General features: G+C 43.4%; 2 protein-coding genes across 2 annotated transcripts; one reads left to right on the top strand and one right to left on the bottom strand.

Annotated features, from left to right (window-relative positions):
- Window positions 1-451: 451 nt before the first annotated feature.
- Window positions 452-8917, bottom strand: SEC61B (SEC61 translocon subunit beta). The gene is made up of 4 exons (XM_040238913.1): window positions 8540-8917; window positions 8261-8358; window positions 3781-3882; window positions 452-734 (listed from the first exon to the last, which is right to left on the bottom strand). The coding sequence occupies exons 1-4, from the start codon at window positions 8540-8542 to the stop codon at window positions 647-649; spliced, it is 291 nt and encodes a 96-aa protein (XP_040094847.1). The 5' UTR covers window positions 8543-8917; the 3' UTR covers window positions 452-646.
- Window positions 8896-19194, top strand: ALG2 (ALG2 alpha-1,3/1,6-mannosyltransferase). Its single transcript, XM_040238903.1, has 2 exons — window positions 8896-9341; window positions 11877-19194. The coding sequence occupies exons 1-2, from the start codon at window positions 8994-8996 to the stop codon at window positions 12777-12779; spliced, it is 1251 nt and encodes a 416-aa protein (XP_040094837.1). The 5' UTR covers window positions 8896-8993; the 3' UTR covers window positions 12780-19194.
- Window positions 19195-20624: the final 1430 nt, after the last annotated feature.

Raw genomic sequence — 20624 nt, 5'->3', positions numbered from 1 at the left:
TTATCGACAAGTGATAAAATAGATTGAAACCCCTCATCTAGACTCACAGAATTAAGAACTGAAAGAAAAGGCAAAAATATTATCTGTGGTTTTAAGAGACAAAGAACAGAATGAGCAAACATTTCATCCAAGATTTCTGGATGATTTCTATGACGATTCCGTTGGGTACCAGCTGCCTCTGAACACAGATCTGCCTGATGGAGTCATAGGCACACTCCTTGAAAACCACAGAACACTCAAAATGACAATCATCAGGACGGAAATACCTAGAAGAAAACAAGCCAAGGCCAATTACAGCATCTTGGATTTGAAAGACTACATGGTCATGTAAGAAACTGTCAATCCAACCAAAAAAAAAAAAATCTACACAAAATGATTTCTACATATTTACTTTGTAAATCTAAAGAGTGACTAAGTGCCCTGGCAATCAGGCATCAACAATGAGACTTGGTATAAATGAATTAAAAAGTTTATTAGCCATAGAAAAAAAACTGATTCTTTAATTCTCATTAAGTTCCCTATAAAACAGTAAGCTTGCAGAAAATTTCTTCCTCATGAACAGAAAATCACTATGTTTTTGGTCCAAAATATGTTGGGATTTTTTCCCTTTCTTCTTCAGATGACAGACAGATGGATGTAGCCGAATCTATGAACGAGTGTACTTGCCCCAAATGTGCAACATAAATACAGAAGCGATGAACAGAAGACTCATAACCAATACTGGAACAGGGCCCCTGGAAATAAGAAAAGAAGGCATGCTTAGTTTCAGTAGTAATACATTATAATATCTGTAATATTAAAGACTGCCTAGAGGAAAAGGGAGGGGAAGGCACCCAAGATCCATCGAAGAATATAATTTAGATCGTTTAAAAATATTCCAAAAATTATTACTGTGGATATTTTGAGGGTGTGGTGACAGCATTGTGGTTATTTAGAAAGGAGGGATCCATATCTTTTAATAAAACATACTAAAATATATACAGATAAAAGGATCTGTTTTAGAGATACTAGTCTCTCTGATTTCGTGCATTTGATATTTTCCATAATAAAAAGTAATTTAAAAATTTTCCCAAACTCTTTAAGTGCAAATGAGCCAATTATCAAACTATTATTTCAAATTAATAAAGACAACCTTCATTGTCTAACTATAATAAAATAGGCATACAAAGATGAATATCACATTATAAGTTATGAGGTATATTTTAAATACATGATCCCATATGATCAACAAACTCAAGACACAGGCGAAACAAATATTCATCTCATTTCATACGGAAGAAAAAGTGAGGCTCAGAGAGATTATTACTTGCCTCAGAAAGCAGAGCCAGAATGGAAAGGAGGGATCTGACCTCAGCTTTTCTGATTCAATACACTGCTCATTTTACTGCTTTAAGGTTCCCATATTTAAGGAACCAAACATTCTAGGCAACATAAAAAGTTTGACTTCTATTAGTTTACCGTAAAGAAAGGAAGTATCAACAGATTTTACTCATCAGCCCTTCTCTAAATCAAATGTTTTCCAGGTTAAGAATTAGTACATGGGTTTCTTAAAGATAGAACTCGCTGATTTTACACAACCTGTGAATGTTGACTTCAGTCAAAGGTTACGGTCCTCGCCTTTCTGACTCTTCTTGCCAACACCAGTTTTGGAGAATTCAAGATGTCACTTCACCTCCCAGATATACCTGGGGGTGGACAAAGACCCCAGGAATCTTTATAATTAAGGCAGTAGAATAACCCAGCAGAGCAGCAGGTTAATAGTCAATCCACTAGTGGACAATAATCAATGCACAGGGATCCAAGTCCTTGGTACACCAAGTTGTTCTTCCAGAATTGATACAATTATGAGAGTAAGCAAATCTCAAAGTCCACAGGAAGACATCATCATCACCGTGCACCGGATCACACTCCCTCACTATGAAGCCCCGTTCCAGTAACATCAGCCAGAGAGCATGAAGCTGAGAGAGCAGTGCTCAGTCCAGCCACTCGAGTGTGGAAACCAGCTCTGGCCCTCACAAGCTGTGACTGTGGCCCTGTGATTCACCTTCTCCAAGCCTCTGTTTCCTCATCTGTAAAGTGGGGATAATCATAGCATCTCTCTCATAGGGTTGCTGAGGTATTAAATATATTCACACACCAGTCAGGCTGCTAGTAAGCTCCCTGGAAATGCTATCATTATCAACCTGAAAAAACTTCTAACTCCCAGAAAGAGCTAACAAGCTCCAAGATGTGGATCTGTGTCCTTTCACCACAAACCTCTCTCTGTGGTATGACAACACTGTGGTTTACAACACTTCAAAGGAATGGCCTCTACCGCTTCCTGGGAGGACTCACAGCAGCAGCAAGCCCCACTGCACTAGAGCCCAAAGCAAGCATGCATCAGACTTGCCCATGTGAGGACAGTTGTTTTACCACCTCGAGAAGGGTTAAACTGTTGTTCCCAGGGTACCCTAAGAGCAACGGGTTTCAAACTTCCTCTCTCAAATGCTCAGAAAAATTACCTCTAGCAAGGACCAGAAGGTTGTCAGATTGGTGCCAACTCACATATCCCCAACCTCAAGAATTACTTCCTTAAAATACATTCTCACCTTACAAGTCTTCATTATAACAGAAAAAAAAAAAAAATCGATAAATAAAACCAAATGTCAAGAATTCTAGGGAAATCTTCCTAAATTAAATGTGTGATTCAGGTCAAGCTACTAGTCCAGTTAAATAAACTAACCCAAATAAAGCTGATTTTTGTCTTCTGTGCTGCCAAACAGATGGCATGGAATTTAACAGTCAGAAGAGCTGGTTCCGTCTCTGGCTGGCTGTTTGTCTTTGACAAGTAGCTTTGCCTCCCTGAACCTGAGCTTCTGAACCTGAGGTGCTATACAAATGAGAGTTGCTGTCTTTATTCCAATTCCTCCTCCACTGAATTTACTCAAGAAATAGCTGTAAGTGGTATCCACAGGCTTCTCTGGTGACTGAGATGGTAAAGAATCTGCCCACAATGTGCGAGAGCCAGGTTTGATTCCTGGGTCAGGAAGATTCCCAGGTGAAGGGAACGGCAACCCACTCCAGTATTCTTACCTGGAGAATTTCATGGACAGAGGAGCCTAGCAAGCTACAGTCCATGGGGTCACAGAGTCAGACATGACTAACTCTGAGACATGACTAACACTGAGAGAGACAGTGGTGTCCTGGAGTCTACCTGGTCAGACACCTGTGGGATTAGGTCTGCCACAAGGTACCAGAAAGTGAAGTGAGTCAGGCATGGGGAGCAATCGCCAGCATAAGAACTTGGAAAGTGACAGGGGTTCAATCACCACCCACCAAAGGCAAGGAGGCCTAAGAACTTTTCAGCACAACCTAATGCAGAAACTCCCATTAGGGTGTAATAATATCAGCTTATGCCTCCAGGAGAGCTTTGAAAAATCACCCAGCTCCTATTCAAATGGTTAGTCCTATTTCTCAGTATGGGACAAGAACAGCAAATGAAGAGCAATTTCATCTAATTAAGCCATTTTCCCTCCAGTTCTCTCTGTTCCCATCATTTATTTTGACAGAGCTACATGAAGGTGTCCCCCTGCTTTCACTCAATTCATGAACGGATGTCATTCTGAGCCCTAAAGTAACTGGCTGGTACATGAACAAACCAAAGCCAGCCCACCTGGCACAAAGAAAGCTGCTGTGTATTCTCAATCTCATCAAAGCAAACACCACTGGTGGCAGAGACACGGTGCTGCCAAAAGGCTCTGTGATTCTGGACAGAATCACAGGCCTGCTCCCAAGACTTACACTTTGAGCCCTGGTGAATCCTCTGTGTAGAATCGCCACATCCCCCCAGTGCCTGCTGAGGTCGTACGTCCTGCGCTCCTTGTTCCACAGCTGGCATTCTTCCTGTGAGAGAAAAAAGTATGTTACGAATGGCCTTTTCTTGGAAACTCTTATCAGAGCATTATGACATATGCTACCATTATATTTTTAAAGAACCAAAAAATTAACTTTTTCTTTGCTAATACCTTCCAAAGTTTTGCTTTTACTCCACTGATCAGGATAACCACTAATAACTGAGTGCCTGCCATAGGCTGATGCATATAATAACCCAGAAAACAATTAAGATTTAAAAATGACTACTTTAAGATCTTTTCAAATTACTGTATTTTCTACAAAAGAGACCCCCCCAAAAAAGTAAGTTGTAATCCAGGTCTCAAAACAGAGTACACATCTGTTGAAAAATTATTTTGTAGTCTGTTTTCATTATTTTGATATACTGACCATATATCTCAGACAGAGGTAAGATGTGAAAAATGCAGGAAACACCCAACCAGAAACTCGACCCTCACAAGGGGCATCAAGACTTGTGAAGTGAACTGTATGGGGAAGGCAGCCTTAGCACACAGAAGCAGTGAACAGCACTAATGCCACTGACCTGGAAGGAACCAGGGACTCCCTCCCGTCCCCTCCTGGGTCACTGGAAACCCTCCCCAGCAGCTCTCCCCTCATACAGCACTCCTCCAGGTCCACTTCTCATCTCCACTCAAGAGTGAGAGTGGGACCACTTGAAAAGAAGTAGTAAGTGTGAGATAGGTCGTAAGAACCTTCTTCAGCCCATTTATCACCAATCTATAAATCCTAGGGAAGGGGACAGGAAGAGGAGAGATAGAAAGCCCCGTCTCATCACTGCCCCCACCATTAACCAAATCCTCAAAATCCTGTTTCAGTTATCTGTGGGCTGCTGGTTCTGGATTTTTGAGGAGACAGGCATACAGGGAAAGACCAAAAGTGAACACCCTATCCCCACCATCTCTTCTCACTGTCCTCCAAACTCTGATCCTGCTCCCACCTCACCCTACCATGGACCTAATCCTCTGAATGCAAGAAGCACTGGGAGCCTGCCCTGCTGCGTTGAATGGAAGAGTGGAGCCGTGGTTCCAGTGTGGGCTCTGGCAAAAAGGGCTGCGTTCATGTTAGAAGTCTAAAAACAGCGTCAAACAAGGATTTAGGTGTACTGTACCCAAAAGATGATATTTCAGACATGTTAATCACGGGCCATGTGGTCAGCTGGGAGCTTCTAACTCCATTTGTATGACTGTTTCTATGGGAAAACTGATTGTAAATATAATTACACAAGGATTTACAGACTAATTCATACCCAGGAGATGTGTCACATACAGATACACATCATCTACTCAGTGGCCTGAGTACATGAAATCTGAACAAGATGATACACCCAGCGTGGACCTGACAAGTCTTCGCTGAGCCGAGACTGGGACCCGTGCGCCTTCTCCTGCTCCCACTCCCACTCTACTCCAGTTCCTGTCTTCAGCATCTCAAGGAGCCCCCCACCCCCTCACGGAATCAGTCTAGCCTCTCTGAAGAGTTCTTACATCTGTGGGCACACAGGACATTTTAAACTAAATTTCTTTGGGGTCTATTTTACTCTTTCTTTCTGGCCACTGTGTAACTGCCTCTTCTATACCATAACACAGTGGTTTTCATAACCAACATTTAACATACTTTGTTCTAACTTGGTGGTCTTCTGGCTGTTCCATGGCATGATTTGCTCCCTTGTCTCTTTTAGGTTTCAAGTCACATGTCACCTACTCTGAACACCCTATCCCTACCCACTCTCTATTCTATACCCAACTTTTCTTCTTGGCCTTACTGCCTGAAATTATCTATCTGCCTTGGCTGTGGTCTCTTACATTGGAATATAAGGTTCAGAGGTCAAACCCTATCTAGCTTCTCCACAAATACAGCCTCGTGACAGGAACAGAGCCTGGCATGCACCCTCAAGTATCCATTTGATCACTTCCTTAACACCCCTGGCTAGTCCATCATCTCACTGTCCCTGACTCCCATTAATCCTGAACACTGTAGCTTTTAAAGCTTTCCAGCTTATAATGCACTACTGTTCCTTTTCATCCTAGCAATTTCCTTTCACATGGTTAACAACAGAGCAAGGACCCTAACCCGGGCCTGACCTTAATTCCCAGAGTTTCTTCTCCAAGGTACTAGCTCTATTACCTCATTGAACATGGAGACAAAATGCAACTATGGGAGCTATATAATGCATAGCACTGTTAACTATTAGCTTCAACTTTTTCTTACAAACTCACAAAAAGGGAATATATTCATAGACAGCCAATATCTATTATATTACACTCATGAAGTAACACTTAAAAGAGTACCAACGTTCTAGAAGGGAACTCTGTAGGGTCTCTCAATACAACCATCGTCTATCTAGTTACACTGGCCCCAGCCACACTGAATTCTAAAAGATGACACCAACACCCACAACTTGATAAGCTACATATGTCCTCAGATATATGTTTCTCCATTTCACTTGTGCAGGAATTATTTCATTTTTATTAAGTAAATAATTGTGTTATATTTAATAAGTACATGATTTCTCTTTTTCCCTATAAAAAGTTCTCAGATGACCCAACTTCCTGCCACAATACTACTAATTCTCATTAACTAGACCCATTCCCCAAGGAACTGTACCTACTGTACATGTTTTCCATTCCAGTACACAGAATCTCTGAAACCCAGGGTAGAAATGAGACAGCACTCCAAGACCAAATAACCTACACCACAGCTTTCCAGCTGGTCCATCCCCACCTTGCCTTGAACATCTTGATGACAGGGCATGAGTCAGGATCATCTTAGCATTTCTGACAGTTCCACTAAAGTTTTGCGGGTTTTTTTTTTTGCTCTAAGATGAAATCTATCTCAGGTGAGTCCGTATCATCAGTTTTAGATTTACTTACTGTAGCTAATAAGAAAAGTCTCATCCCTCGTCACCTCGTCACATCCTTGAGGACAGTTTTCATGTATCTGTTCAAGTTCTTTTCCTCTCTAGATAACAACCCCCCTTCCAAAGGGAGGGAAAAAAATCTCAAGACTACAGGGTGGTTTGAGTCCTTCCTTCACTCATCATCTATTGTTTTATGGTAAGACAGAGATAACAGGCAGTTTCTGTCAAAGTCTAATGAAGGAGATAAATATGGAAACACAAATGCTATCAGAAGGACATGAACAAAATGCTTGGGTGTAAAAGAGAAGACTAGCCGCTACTGTTGCCTTTGGAGTTAGGAAGGCCTCTAGTGGAAATAACCTCTGAGCCTAGTCTTCAAGATATACAGAAACTGGGGAGGGTGGCGGTGGGGGGAATGGATGTCTAGTGAGTTCAGAAAACAGTAACAAACTCACTGTTGCTAGATCATAAAGAGAGAGAAAAGAGAATGAGACTGGAGGCGGGGGTGGGAAACCCACCACAAAGAGTCATGGTAACCCTCTCCCCGTCCCCTCCAGTGTTTAAGCAACAAGAAACTAACACCGAAGCTAACCAACAGTGTGACAGAATCAGAGAAGGGGACACATTACAGTGCAAATTACCTGGAGAGGAGACAAGTTAGGTACAAAATTTCTCTAGATGAGAGAAACTGAGGGCTAAACTGATGAGAAGGTTTTAGTGTGCAATATAAACGTATTGAATAAACACTGAGCATTAAAAAAAATTCCAAGATGATGCTGAAGTTCTGGCTTTGGGCGAACGAGTTTAAACAGTACCATAAGGACGTAAGGAGACATAATTAGGGGCGGGAGCTGAGGTGAACGGAGAAGGCGATGGCACCCCACTCCAGTACTCTTGCCTGGGAAATTCCATGGACGGGGGAGCCTGGTAGGCTGCAGTCCATGGGGTCGTGAACATTTGGACACGACTGAGCGACTTCACTTTCACTTTTCACTTTCATGCACTGGAGAAGGAAATGGCAACCCACTCCAGTGTTCTTGCCTGGAGAATCTCAGGGACGGGGGAGCCTGTGGGCTGCCGTCTCTGGGGTCGCACAGATTCGGACACGACTGAAGCGACTTAGCAGCAGCAGCAGCAGCAGCTGAGGTGAAAGGAGACTGAACTGCGCATTGAACGAGTCATGTTAGACTGAGTGTGTATGGGACTTCCAGATAGAAATGTGCCAGGCTCAGGTCTAAAGATACCAGTTTAAGGACGTCACTTTTCTCAATGCTGTGACCTTACTCCAGTTTAACTTTCCTTTTTCAAGAGTGATACTCAAAACTGAGCAAAGAAAATGTTGCCTCCCTCTCGAGACATAAAAGACCCAAAACTCTTTATCCGTATGGCCACATCACAAGAAGTTAGTTTTGCCCCTACGGATCTTAACATTCCGGGGTCTCCTTCTCAAGACCAACGAATTCTTGGGCCCCATCCCTAGGAGCCCACAGCCGAAAAGTTCGCAAGAATCCTTACCTCTGCCGGACGGTGGATCCCGCCGCCCGGGCCGCCACTGCTTTGCTGGGAGAGCGCCCTGAGGAGCCCACGTTAGTGCCACTGGGGGCCGGGCCAGGCTGCAGAGGAAGACAAGGACAGAGACTGGTGAGCGCCGCCGGTCAGCCCCCAGTTTCCTGGCCCAGACGGCCGAGACCACGACACGCACTGGGACGCAGGGGAAGGCAAGGAAACTGCGGTAGGCAGGAATCAGGGCGCTTGGGAGAAAGCGGCACAAGGAGGGAGACTGGGGCCACATACCATGTTGAAGACAGGAGGGTGGCAGGGAGCTGAAGCGAACGCAGAGGAGCGGTAGATCCTCGCAGCTAGAGAAATAACCCAGGTCCCGCCCCAGACCTGCTGGCAGGGCCCTCGCTGACTCCGGGACGCCTGGGCTGTCCCACGATATGCCTGTAGCAATTCTGCTCTGAGAGATTTGATGAGCAGCTGTATGGGAATTACAGGCCTCCTGTATTTTTCCCTTGGGCCACAACGTCCTTCCTAGAATCAAGTCTCTACCAATGGGAAGATCTAGCCATGGTCAGACGAGAAATTTCCTCCGGCAGTTACTAGACACCCACAGATTCCCGCTGATGTGGCCTAACCGACGCACGCGCCGCTAGGGCCAGCTGGGAAGCCGGACTAAGGAACCTGCGCGGAAGCGCTTAAGAGGGCTGGTGGCGCGGACGTTCCGCGCAGGCGTGGCTTCCAGGCCATGGCGGAGAAGCCGGGCCAAGATGCGGCCTCAGGTCCTAAGCCAACCGTGCTGTTCCTGCACCCAGACCTGGGTGTGGGCGGCGCCGAGCGACTGGTGCTCGACGCAGCGCTGGCGCTGCAGGCGCGCGGATGTAGCGTGAAGATCTGGACGGCGCACTACGACCCGGGCCACTGCTTCGCGGAGAGCCGTGAGCTGTCGGTGCACTGCGCCGGGGACTGGCTGCCTCGCAGCCTGGGCTGGGGCGGCCGTGGCGCCGCTGTCTGCGCCTACGTGCGCATGATCTTCTTGGCTCTCTACGTGCTGTTCCTTGGCGATGAGGAGTTCGACGTGGTCGTGTGCGACCAGGTGAGGCGGCCCCGCCCGACCCTTGCGGTTCCCGTTGACTCACTCCTGAGAGGTGCCCTCCCAGGACCTCTGCTGACCTCTTCCGGTCTGTGGTTCGGAAAGGTGGGAACTGATCTGGAGAGGTTAGAGTGGGAGTGACACCACGGAGCTCGAACTTAGACATGCTGAAGTGGCAGATTACTTGGCCCCACCCTGAGGAGTTTTCATCCTGGGCCCCTGAGGTGTGCCCCCGAAATCTGCATTTTCACTGGATCATCGGGTGATTCTGAAGCATATGGGCCTTGGTGCTCGCTCTAAGAAACGCAAACATTAGAAGCCAGCCTTCAGTCAAGTTTTACTTCTCAGTAACTTGTGTCTTTCCTATTGGCATTATTCCTGTTGACACTACTTCCAGGCTACACGTGCCCCATTATAACTTTTGCTGTCAAGCACTCTGTTCCTCAGTAGTGTAATGTGTTTATAAATACCCGAAGCTCAGCATGTCATGTCCCTGTTAAAACTTTAACATGGCTCCCCATTAGCCTTTGGAGAAAAGTACAAGCCCTTTACCTGGATCTGGACTCTAGCTATTCTAGATCCTTTTTATGTCCCCCACCCCCCTCCAAATTTTTTTTTTTTTTTAAAAAGTAACATTTACTCAGGACTAAAAATTCAAATACTGTGAAAGACTAATGTAAAAACCCCATCCTGGTTCCGCTCCCTAAAGAGAGACACTGTTCATAGTTTCTGTATGCATTCAGAAATTCTTTGTGGCTGTACTAGCATATGATGTCTGTTTATAGATGCATCTTTTTATTTATAATTAGGATTATGAGACACCTACTATTGGTCAACTTGCTCTTTTTCACCAAAAAGTTTTGCTTAGGACATCCTTATATATCAGTATTACAGATTCACTTCATTCTTCACAACGACTGGAAAATTTGCTTTTGTTTGACCTTGTCATACTTTATACATTTTTCTGCTAAAGGACAGTAGCAGTGTGGCCCGGTTTTTTGTGTGAATAAATCGGTTTGGGGTTTGTTTTTGTTTTCGTTTTTTTGGCCACGCTGCACAACATGTAGGATCTAGTTCCCTGACCAGGGATGGAACCCCCCCCACCCCGCATTGAAAGAGCAGTGTCTTGACCACTGGACCACCAGAGAAGTCCCAGTTCAGTGTTGTAATAAACATCCTTATATCTTCCTTTTTTTTGTATTTCTGCAAGCATTGTCTTTGAAATCCATAGAAATAAAACTGGTAGGTCCAAAAGTTGTATGTCTTAAATGACAGTATAGCTTGCCAAATTTGCCTTCCAAAGAGGCTGTGTCCTTCTAGTCTCCCACAGCAATAGAGCCTCTTACTCTGTGCACATTGGCTATTGTAAACTGTTTTAATCTTTGCCAAACTAATAGGTAGAAATGGCGTCATGTTTGTATCTGTATTTAATTGTTAACTTCCGAGTTACTTTTGTCATCCTTGATTGTGTGCAGGTTACTTCTTTTGGAGAAACATGGGCATTTACCGAGCAATCCACATGTGTAAAACTAGTCAGTAAGCATCAGGCAGCTGAGACTGTAGTGGACAAACGAGCTTGGCCGAGCCTGGATTCTAGTTCCATGTCTGCTACTTTCTAAGTAGCTTTGAATAAATCTCTCAATACCCATAAAGCTCAACTTTTTCAGGTGTTAAGTGAGCTAGAGATTAAGTGATTTGTAAAGGTTACTCAACAGGAAGGAAGGTCTCTAGTGACAATTATGGTTAACATATCAATAAATACTGAGCACATGACAATTATGGTTAACATATCAATAAATACTGAGCACATAGTATGTGCTACATTCTTACAGGTTTTACATAACACCAGTGCACTTAATAATGACCAAAACTATATATATATTTTTAAACTATAATTGTCACCACCTTACAGAAGGCCCACAGAGAGTTAAATTAGTCACACAGCTAAGTAGTAGAGCTGAAATTCAAGCCCTGGCAATCTTGATTCCACTCTAAACTACATTAAACTACTATAGTTCATTCATTCAGTTCCTTAGGAGGAGGTGGATTCTGGAGTGACTCCAGTGTGGTAGCCACTAGCCCTGGGTGACTATTAAACACTTGAAATGTGGCCAGCCTGAACTGAGATGTACTGTAAGAGTAAAATACACATCTGATTTTAAAGATTTAATGTGAAAAAGATGAGAAGATTTTATTAACTTTTGAAGTGATAATACTTTAGAATACATTAAAATTAACTTAACCTTTAAAAAGTTGTTGCGTAGTTACTAGATTTTTTTCTTTCCCTTGGACAGTGCTGTTCTAGAGGAAACCGCTCGACTTGCAACTTTAAATATTTAGCATGTATCCAGAAAATGTCTCCCAGCCTTCTATACGCCAGGCGTTGTACTAGGTGAGAGTCTGGGGGAACACAAAGGAAAATCAGACATTGCCCACAAGGGACTCACAAACAAGGAGGCAGGGCAGGTGCCTGTTCATTTAATTTGGCTGAAGTTTAGTTGACCAGTCACTTCATCTCCTGATTCTTGCTTTGGCTAGGTGTCTGCCTGTATCCCCGTGTTCAAGCTGGCCAGACGGCGTAAGAAAATCCTGTTTTACTGTCACTTCCCAGACCTGCTTCTCACCAGGAGAGATTCTTTTATTAAACGCCTATACAGGGCCCCAATTGACTGGGTAGAGGAATATACCACAGGCATGGCAGACTGCATCTTGGTCAACAGCCGGTTCACAGCTGCCATTTTCAAGGAAACATTCAAGTCCCTGTCTCACATAGACCCTGCTGTCCTCTACCCTTCTCTGAATATCGTCAGCTTTGATTCTGCTATTCCTGAAAAGCTTGATGACATAGTCCCCCAGGGGAAAAAATTCATATTCCTCTCCATCAACAGATATGAAAGGAAGAAAAATCTGACTTTGGCACTAGAAGCTCTTGTAAAGCTGCGTGGAAGATTGACATCCCAAGATTGGGACAAAGTTCATCTGATCATTGCAGGTGGTTATGATGAGAGAGTCCTGGAGAACGTACAGCACTACCAAGAACTGAAGAAAATGGTCCAGCAGTCTGACCTCGGTCAGTATGTGACCTTCCTTAGGTCTTGCTCAGACAAACAGAAAATCTCACTCCTCCGAGGCTGCACGTGTGTACTTTACACACCAAGCAATGAGCACTTTGGCATCGTTCCCTTGGAGGCCATGTACATGCAGTGCCCCGTCATTGCTGTTAATTCAGGTGGGCCCTTGGAGTCCATCGTCCACAGTGTCACAGGATTTTTGTGTGACCCTGACCCAGAACACTTCTCAGAAGCAATAGAAAAGTTCATCCATGAACCTTCCTTAAAAGCCACAATGGGACTGGCTGGAAGAAACCGGGTGAAAGAGAAGTTTTCCCCTGAAGCATTTACCGAACAGCTTTACCAATATGTCACCAAACTGCTGATATAATCGTATTTTTTTTAAGTCTTTATGCTGTATTCATTAATATCACATTTGTAGATTATACACCCAGCTTTGAAACCAAAGGAAAAAAACCTAGTATCTAGTACAGAAGAAAATTTTTTAAAATATACTTGAATCTGAGTCACTTTCCTCTACCCTATACCTCCCAGACTACTTTTTCAGAAGAACAATATTTTTTATGCTATAATTCTGAAGGTTACCAATGGTGATTAAGATATAAATGTGGTACAGTTCCATGTTCAGCAGAATATTTTAATTATATGTTCTCTAGATTACTGTTACTCTACTTATAAACTTTGAGTCATATTGTGCCTTATTTGGTTTTAATACTTAAAATGTATCATCAAAGTTGATTAATTTGGCTTCACGAGAAGACAATTACTAGTTCCTAGAATCAGTCCACCTCAGTGTTCAGTGACCTCTCTGAGGAAATTTTTGTTGGTTATACCTTTGCCTGGACCCATAGCAAGAATGCTCTGTGTTGTTTGTTTTTTAAGAAGATGGTTTATTGTGTTTTGCACACAGATATGACAATAAAAGATATTTATAGGAAGAGAGAAAATACTAGATTTCAGCCTCCGTGATCTATTGTGTGATATTAGGAATGTAGACAGCCAAGCCTTAAGTCAGAAACGAGAGTAGCTGGATATTGGAATGAATGGCTGTTGTCACATGTGCATTTTGTTTAGGGCAGTGCAGGAGACCTGGGTTTGATCCCTGTGTCAGGAAGATCCCCTGGAGAAGGAAATGGCAAACCACTGCAGTATCCTTGCCTAGAAAAGCCCATGGACCAAGGATCCTTGGGGGGCTGCAATCCATGGGGTCACAAAGAGTTGGGCATGACTGAGCAACTAACAGACTTTTGTTTCCTGGTGTCATCTGAGTCGTCATCTTCATTAATATTTGTGTTTTATTAAGTAAGCACCTAGTAAATGTAAGACACTAGTGTTTTTTATCCTTCAAGGCCTAACTCAGATGCCACTGCTGGGAAGCTTTCCTTGACCCTCTACCCAACTCCTGAACTGGAAGCAGCCTTCCCCTTCCACATTTTCTGACCCTCTCATAGCACTTACCAGTCTTAAAGTTAGTTATTTACCTGTTGGTCTAAGTACATATGGGGCTTCCCTGATGGCTCGGTAAAGAATCTGTCTGCCAGTGCAGGTGATGCAGGTTTGATCTTTGGGGTGGGAAGTTCCCCTGGAGAAGGAAATGGCAACCTGGAAAATCCCATGGACAGAGGAGCCTGTGGGCTAAAGTTCATGAGGTTGCAAGAGCCAGATACCACCACCACCACCTAAGTACAAATAAACATAAAGCAGTTTTCAGTGTCTCTTTAAAGCAAAATTCATTTTTAAAAAATAATAAAGATCACTGGCCAAAGGCTCCACATTAATCAACTCTTAAGAGCAAAGACCTGAGAGCCTAATTAACTGATATGACTTTAGGCAAATTGCTTGATCTCTGGCTCAGCTTCTTCATCTGTAAAGTGGAGTAACTGTACTCTTGTACTTTGCTCATAGGGTTGTGATGAGTTATCATATATATGTAAAGTACTTAAAATAGTAGTTGACACAGAGTATGGGCTATGTAGATGCTAGCTAGTTTTGCAATTTGGGGATATCAAAAACTACTACAGAAGTTCCCCATGGGCTCCTGCTGCACTACTGTGTTGTTCTTTGAGGTTCTTTAGAGGATGGAGTTTCAGGTTGTGGTTTGTCATGTCTGTCTATATGCCAGAAGTATTCCAGTGAAATCTCTGTACCAACAAGAAGTTCTCTGAAATGAGAGTGTCAGGTTTATTGAGTCTTATGGAATGAGTTCAGTTGAGTTCTCTTCGGTGTTGTGAAAGCTTGCCACCCCGTAAAGTGGATCATTCCATCTTTTGTGGTTTGGTGCGTGTGTTTCTCAGGGAACAGCAGCCTTTCCAGAAAGACCTGATGACTCTGTCCACTGGGTTTAGGAAAGACAGACTCGGTCATGCTTTGAGCCATAATTGATGCTTACCCATTCCAAGCACTAAAACTTTTGCCTGTTTGACCATTTCTATGCAGATCCTTCAAAAGTGGACTACATGAGTTTGTGGGTCTTAAGTTTAACTTCCCTTCATTGTCTTAAGCCACAGCAGGTGACAGTAAGACCACAGATCTGGAAAGGATGTAGAGCCCAGCCTGAGCTTCCAGCCTCTGGCATATTAACTCCTGCCTCCTAGACCTAGGATGGAGCTTTGCCTATAGGAGTAGTATTCACAGCTTCCAGAACTAAGCTGAAGTTAGGGAGCACAGAAGCACGGGAAACTGAAGTAAACTGCCAGGATGTTAACATTAGTAATTCTAACACTTAACTGTGGCCCACGTCAGACAGCTCACTTACTCCTAACAGTTCTATGAAGTTTTGGTACTCTTCCCTTTAGAGATTAGTACGGTTAAGCAGTTGCTTGTGTCACACAGCCTGGAGAGATGAGCAGCGTCTCAAGGCTTTCAGATTCCTAAGTCCAACCACGTTAGCATTCTTCAGTGTACCCCCACCCTGCCCAAGCTCGTGTGTGTTTATTCAGTCAGAAGTCCTCTACTCTACTGCAGGCACAGCTGTTCAGGTCCCCAGGTTTAGAAAGGCTTTGTTTGTTACTCATCTTCCCTTTTCAGAGCAATCTTCTAAGATGGATTTGATTGTCCCTCATTTTATACACAAGGAAGCTCAGAGAGATGAAAGACTTGCTGAAAGGCGCAATTGAAGTGTGAGTAGAACGGGATTCGACCCCGATTACCTGATCCATCCTGGATGGCACTATACCAGAATTTCTCAGCCAACTCTCCTTTGACAAGCATAAATATCATATGACCGTTAATACTTTATGAAATTCAGAATAAGTACAGCATTCTTTGATTCAAAGCAAAGCTGGGGTACAGGATACTCTGTCTTCAGATTAGTGCTCTGAACCTAAAAGAGGTACTGGCATCCCACGTGCACCCCATTGCTCTATTGCCAGCCCTGTGAGGAATCCTGCTCAGTAGCCCTCACCGAGTAACACTGGGTCATTCAACATCCTAGTGGAGTTATCAGGGTCATTTACTTTGACAAAGCAGAAATTCAAGCTGGTGCAACTCAAAAGATTTTAGGTTTTTTGATTTTTTAATATTTTTTTATTTATTTGCTTGTGTTGGGTCTTAGTTTCATGATGCGGGATATTTCCTTTCAAGAGCACAGACTCGCTAGTTGTGGACTCCAGTGCGCTTCGGCTTCAATAGTTACAACATGAACTTAGTTGCTCTACAGTATGTGGGCTCTTAGCTCCCCAACCAGGAATTGAACCCAAATCCTGTGCATTGCAAGGCAGATTCTCAACCACTGAACCACCAGAGAGGTCACTCAAAGGGTTTTAAGAGTTGGGTGTTTGAAAGAACCCATGCCAGAAAATACTGTCATGCCCGCCCCCTGCTCCCCAAGCCTGGGTGAACTGGAGATGGGAGACGAGAGGTTCTTTCTCATGCACTCTCTTTCAAAGAGGTGACTATTTTCACATGTCAGCTCATTCCCATATGCACATGGATGCAACTCTTGACCCCTGTTGCCCTTCATGGATCTCCGCCAGATAGCTCAGATTATATACACACACAAGCGCGCGCGCGCAAGTTGGAGGTGGGTGTCAAGGCATGTACATAGGAAAGACGTCCACTCGGTCAGCTAAGGGGGAGCAGTATTGTGGTTCTTCCTGTTTGGAAAGGATCTAATGACTAATGATACTGAACTCCTGTTTGGGAAGGCTTTAGAGTTGGCAGAGCTCCTTTTTTTTTTTTTTGTAAGTTTATTTATTTTAATTGAAGGCTAATTTATAGAACATGGAAAAATAGGATTTAAGATGCTTAATTATAGAGTATTTGTGTTCTTAAGAATGCTGTATTTATGGGGTTAGGTTGTGGCAGAGCTCTTTTCAGCTTCACTCCAGGTAATTATGCTCACTGTGGAAAAGCTGAGGCTTACAGCTGTGAAGCCCTGGACCAGGTTGAGAATTCTTTCAGTTGTACTATGGATGCTTCATCAATAAATGCCTGGCCACCTTCTGACCAGCCCAGTATGCCAGTTTAACTATCTTCTTCCTTAAAGAAAGTGAGGCACTTGTACACTCCCTTGCCCTGCCTTCTGCTCATCCCGTATCCCTGTTGATCATCAGCCCTTTTCCCTCCACCTCAGCCAAATCACTGTTGTGTGACCTCCTTTCTTTGCATTTCCAGGTCCCAGAATCAAGTCCACTCAGAGCTGACTAGGACCCCAGAAATCATTCTGTGTGATTCAAATGTGCTTTTCCATGGATGGGAATACAGGCCCCCAGAGCATGGGACCTGCCTGAAGTCACGCAGGGACCGCTGAAGCCCTCCTCTGAGTTCATTCTGAAGTGCCTCACGCCACCTCGACTGTCAGAAGCCCCTTATCTCAGGCCACTTTGAACTCCTTATTCCTTCATTCCTAACCTCAGTCCCCTACAGCTGTATCCCCAACAGCCTGTGAGGGTGGCACCGGCCAGACACTAGTGCTCTCGTGCCTGCTAGCTGAGGGGTGGGGGGCTCAGCTAGTGACAGCTGTCCTCTGATTAAACAGGAACCCTTGAGAGTGGCAATAGACAGGGATTTCACCGTGCTGACTCTGAGCCATGTGGCTGCTGGAGCCAGCACTCTCCTTGCCCACAGGATGGGGATTGGGTGGAGCTCACAGTAAGAGTGAACCAGTCTGGTGATCCAGAAACAGGACCACAAGCAAGTGCTGAACTGTTTTGTAGGAAGCACTATCACTAGGCCAGCCACTGATGTCTTTTGAGACAAATACAGCCTAGATGTCTCTCAGGGGTTGTGTGTATGTATGTGTGTATCTGTGTGTATTGGGGTTTGGTGGGGGCTTGGGCTGTGGGGCGAGGGGACAGGCATAACACGGTTGTGATTTACCTTTGTGACCTACCACTCACCCAGGAAACTGACAGGCAGAGTTAGAACACACTACTAAGTTGATGATACCAGATCAGCCTTTGCTTTTCTGTATTACTTAAGCCAGAATTTCAGGGTTCCACAGCTACTGAGAAGGTGTCCTAAGGTGATAATCCTCAAGTCTAGGTTTCTCTATAAAATGGGTATAATCAGGTCTAAGAAGCCCACCCCATAACATGGTTGTGAAGAGAGTAAGAGGACTGAATGAAATGATTCAGTGACACAGGATGTCAAGCTGGTGTGTAGAGTGCCATAGAATAGAGTCCTAAAATACGTCTGCACCTGTGGTCAGTTAATTTCTGCCAGGAACCTTTACCTCATACTATATGCAGAAATGTAGTGGGTCATAGGCCTAAACATAAAAGCCGGACTGTAGAAGTTAGAAAAGAAAATCTCCACAGCCTTTGGGATGGGCAAAGATTTCTTTGATAGGATACAAAAAGCACAAAACATTAAAGGGAAAGTTGGTAAGTTGACTTCATCAAAGTTAAAAACTGCTTTTCTAAGGACACTGATTTACAAAAAAAGTCTCAGGCTAGAAGAAAATATTTTATATAATAAAGACCTGCACCCAGGATATGTAAAGAAGTCTCACAGCAAGAGAACAAATAACCCACATTTTTTTTAACGGGGAAGATTTGAAGGGCCATTTCACAGAATCTCTACAAATGGCCAATAAGCACATGATAAGATGTTCAACATCAGTGGTCCTAAAAGAAGTGCAAATCGAAACCACAGATACCAGTGCACACCCATAAAATTGAAGACTCAGTAAAAATGTTGGTGAGAGTGTGGAGCACCTGGACTTCTCACACATTGCTGACAGAATAGAAAATGCAATCAGCTCAGAACAACTTTGAAAGTTGCTTACAAAGTTAAACATGACACCATACAACCCATCAATTCCACTTCTAGAAATTTTGCCTAAAATAAGTGAAAACATTTAAACAAAGACTTATTCAAATGTTCATAGCCACTTTTTTCATTAATAGAAACTGAAAAAGTGTCCATCAGCAGGTGAACAGGTAAACAGATTGTGGTACATTCATGGGATGGACTATTTCTCAGCAATAAAAAGAACAAAATGCTTATGAGCCCAGTGATGTGGATGAATCTCAGAAGTATGCTAAGTGGAAATCAGACACAGAAAGTTTGTATTGTATGATTCCATGAAGATGAAACCTTAAGGAAAGAAAAAGCAAAATTAATCTATAGTGACAGAAAGCCCATTACTGCCTGTGGCCCAGGATGAGAGATTGACTAGGAAAGGGTACAAAGGAGCTTTTTGATATGATGGAAATGCCCTATATCTTTATTATGGTGGTGGTTATAAGGGTTTCTAAATTTGTCAGAATTAATCAACTGTATGCTCAAAATGAGTACATGTTATTGCATGTCAGTTATACCTCATTAAGTTGATTTTTTAAAACACTTGTGATGTCCCATTTTTTTGTAGAAAATAAAAGTCTTGTAAATGAATAAATGTGATAATATATGTGCATGTGTTATTTATATTGTTGTTGTTCAGTTGCTAAGTTGTGTCCAACTCTTTGTGACCCCATGAACTACAGCATGCCAAGCTTCCCTGTCCTTACTATCTCCTGGAATTTGCTCAGACTCATTCCATTGAGTCAGTGAGGCTACCTAACCATCTCATCCTCTGTCGCCTCCTTCTGCTCTTGCCCTCAATCTTCCCCAGCATCAGGGTCTTTTCCAATGAGTCTACTCTTCACATCAGGTGGCCAAAGTATTAGAGTTTCAGCTTCAGCGTCAGTCCTTCCAGTGAATATTCAGGGTTGATTTCCTTTGGGAGTGACTGATTTGATCTCCTTGCTGTCCAGTCGATTCTCAAGAGTCTTCATCCAGCACCACAATTCAAAAGCATCAATTCTTCAGCACTTAGCTTTCTTTATGGTCCAACTTCACATCTGCACATGACTACTGGAAAGACCATAGCTTTGACTATATGGATCTTTGTTGGCAAAGTGATGTCTCTGCTTTTTAATCCAGTGCCTAGGTTTGTCATAGCTTTTCTGCCAAGGAGCAAGCGTCTTTTAATTTCATGGCTGCAGTCACTGTCCGCAGTGATTTTCGAGTTCAAGAAAATAAAATCGGTTGCTGTTTCTACTTTTTCCCCATCTATTTGCCATAAGTGATGGGACTGGATGCCATGATCTTAGTTTTTGAATGTTGAGTTTTAAGTCAGCTTTTTCACTCTCCTCTTTAACCCTCATCAAGAGGCTCTTTAGTTCCTCTTTGCTTTCTGCCATAAGGGTGGTGTCATCTGCATATCTGAGGTTGTTTATATTTTTCCCAGCAATCAAATGGGTGTGATTAATCAGTAGGCATTAAAATCTTATTTTGTTTGCTTATATTTTCTGATACTCCATAAGCTGATTTTCTCATTAAAAAAATTCAAATATAAAAGAAAACATAAAATCTTATTGGTCACTTATGTTCTTACAGTATATTTTTAGACATTGTGTTTCCAACTATTACCCTATTTGGAATGTATGCTGCTAAGTTGCGTCAGTCGTGTCCGACCCTTAGTGACCCCATGGACTACAACCCACCAGGCTCCTCCGTCCATGGGATTCCCCTGGCAAGAGTACTGGAGTGGGTTGCCATTGCTTTCTCCATTTGGGATGTATAGTTTGTCCTAATTAATCCCTTACTATTATATATTCTGGTGGCTCAGACGGTAAAGTGTCTGCCTACAATGCAAGAGACCTGGGTTCGATCCCTGGATTGGGAAGATCCTCTGGAGAAGGAAATGGCAACCCACTCCAGTACTCTTGCAAGGAAAATCCCGTGGACGGAAGAGTGTGGTAGGCTATACTTCATGAGGTCACAAAGA

Source organism: Oryx dammah, unplaced genomic scaffold, assembly GCF_014754425.2.
Source record: "Oryx dammah isolate SB20612 unplaced genomic scaffold, SCBI_Odam_1.1 HiC_scaffold_1, whole genome shotgun sequence".
Lineage (NCBI taxonomy): Eukaryota > Metazoa > Chordata > Mammalia > Artiodactyla > Bovidae > Oryx > Oryx dammah.
Note: the sequence above shows the minus strand (reverse complement) of the source record. Positions and strands in the feature narration are given on the sequence as shown.

What these genes read in the sequence shown, in the direction of transcription:
- SEC61B (XM_040238913.1), bottom strand. An exon ending in GGATCCACCGTCCGGCAGAG is followed by an intron (nt 3,883 to 8,260) that starts GTAAGGATTCTT and finishes TTTCTCTCACAG; the next exon opens with GAAGAATGCCAGCTGTGGAA. An exon ending in GATTCACCAGGGCTCAAAGT is followed by an intron (nt 735 to 3,780) that starts GTAAGTCTTGGG and finishes TCTTATTTCCAG; the next exon opens with GGGCCCTGTTCCAGTATTGG.
- ALG2 (XM_040238903.1), top strand. Translation starts at nt 8,994, where the DNA reads ATGGCGGAGAAGCCGGGCCAAGATGCGGCCTCAGGTCCTAAGCCAACC. An exon ending in ACGTGGTCGTGTGCGACCAG is followed by an intron (nt 9,342 to 11,876) that starts GTGAGGCGGCCC and finishes TGCTTTGGCTAG; the next exon opens with GTGTCTGCCTGTATCCCCGT.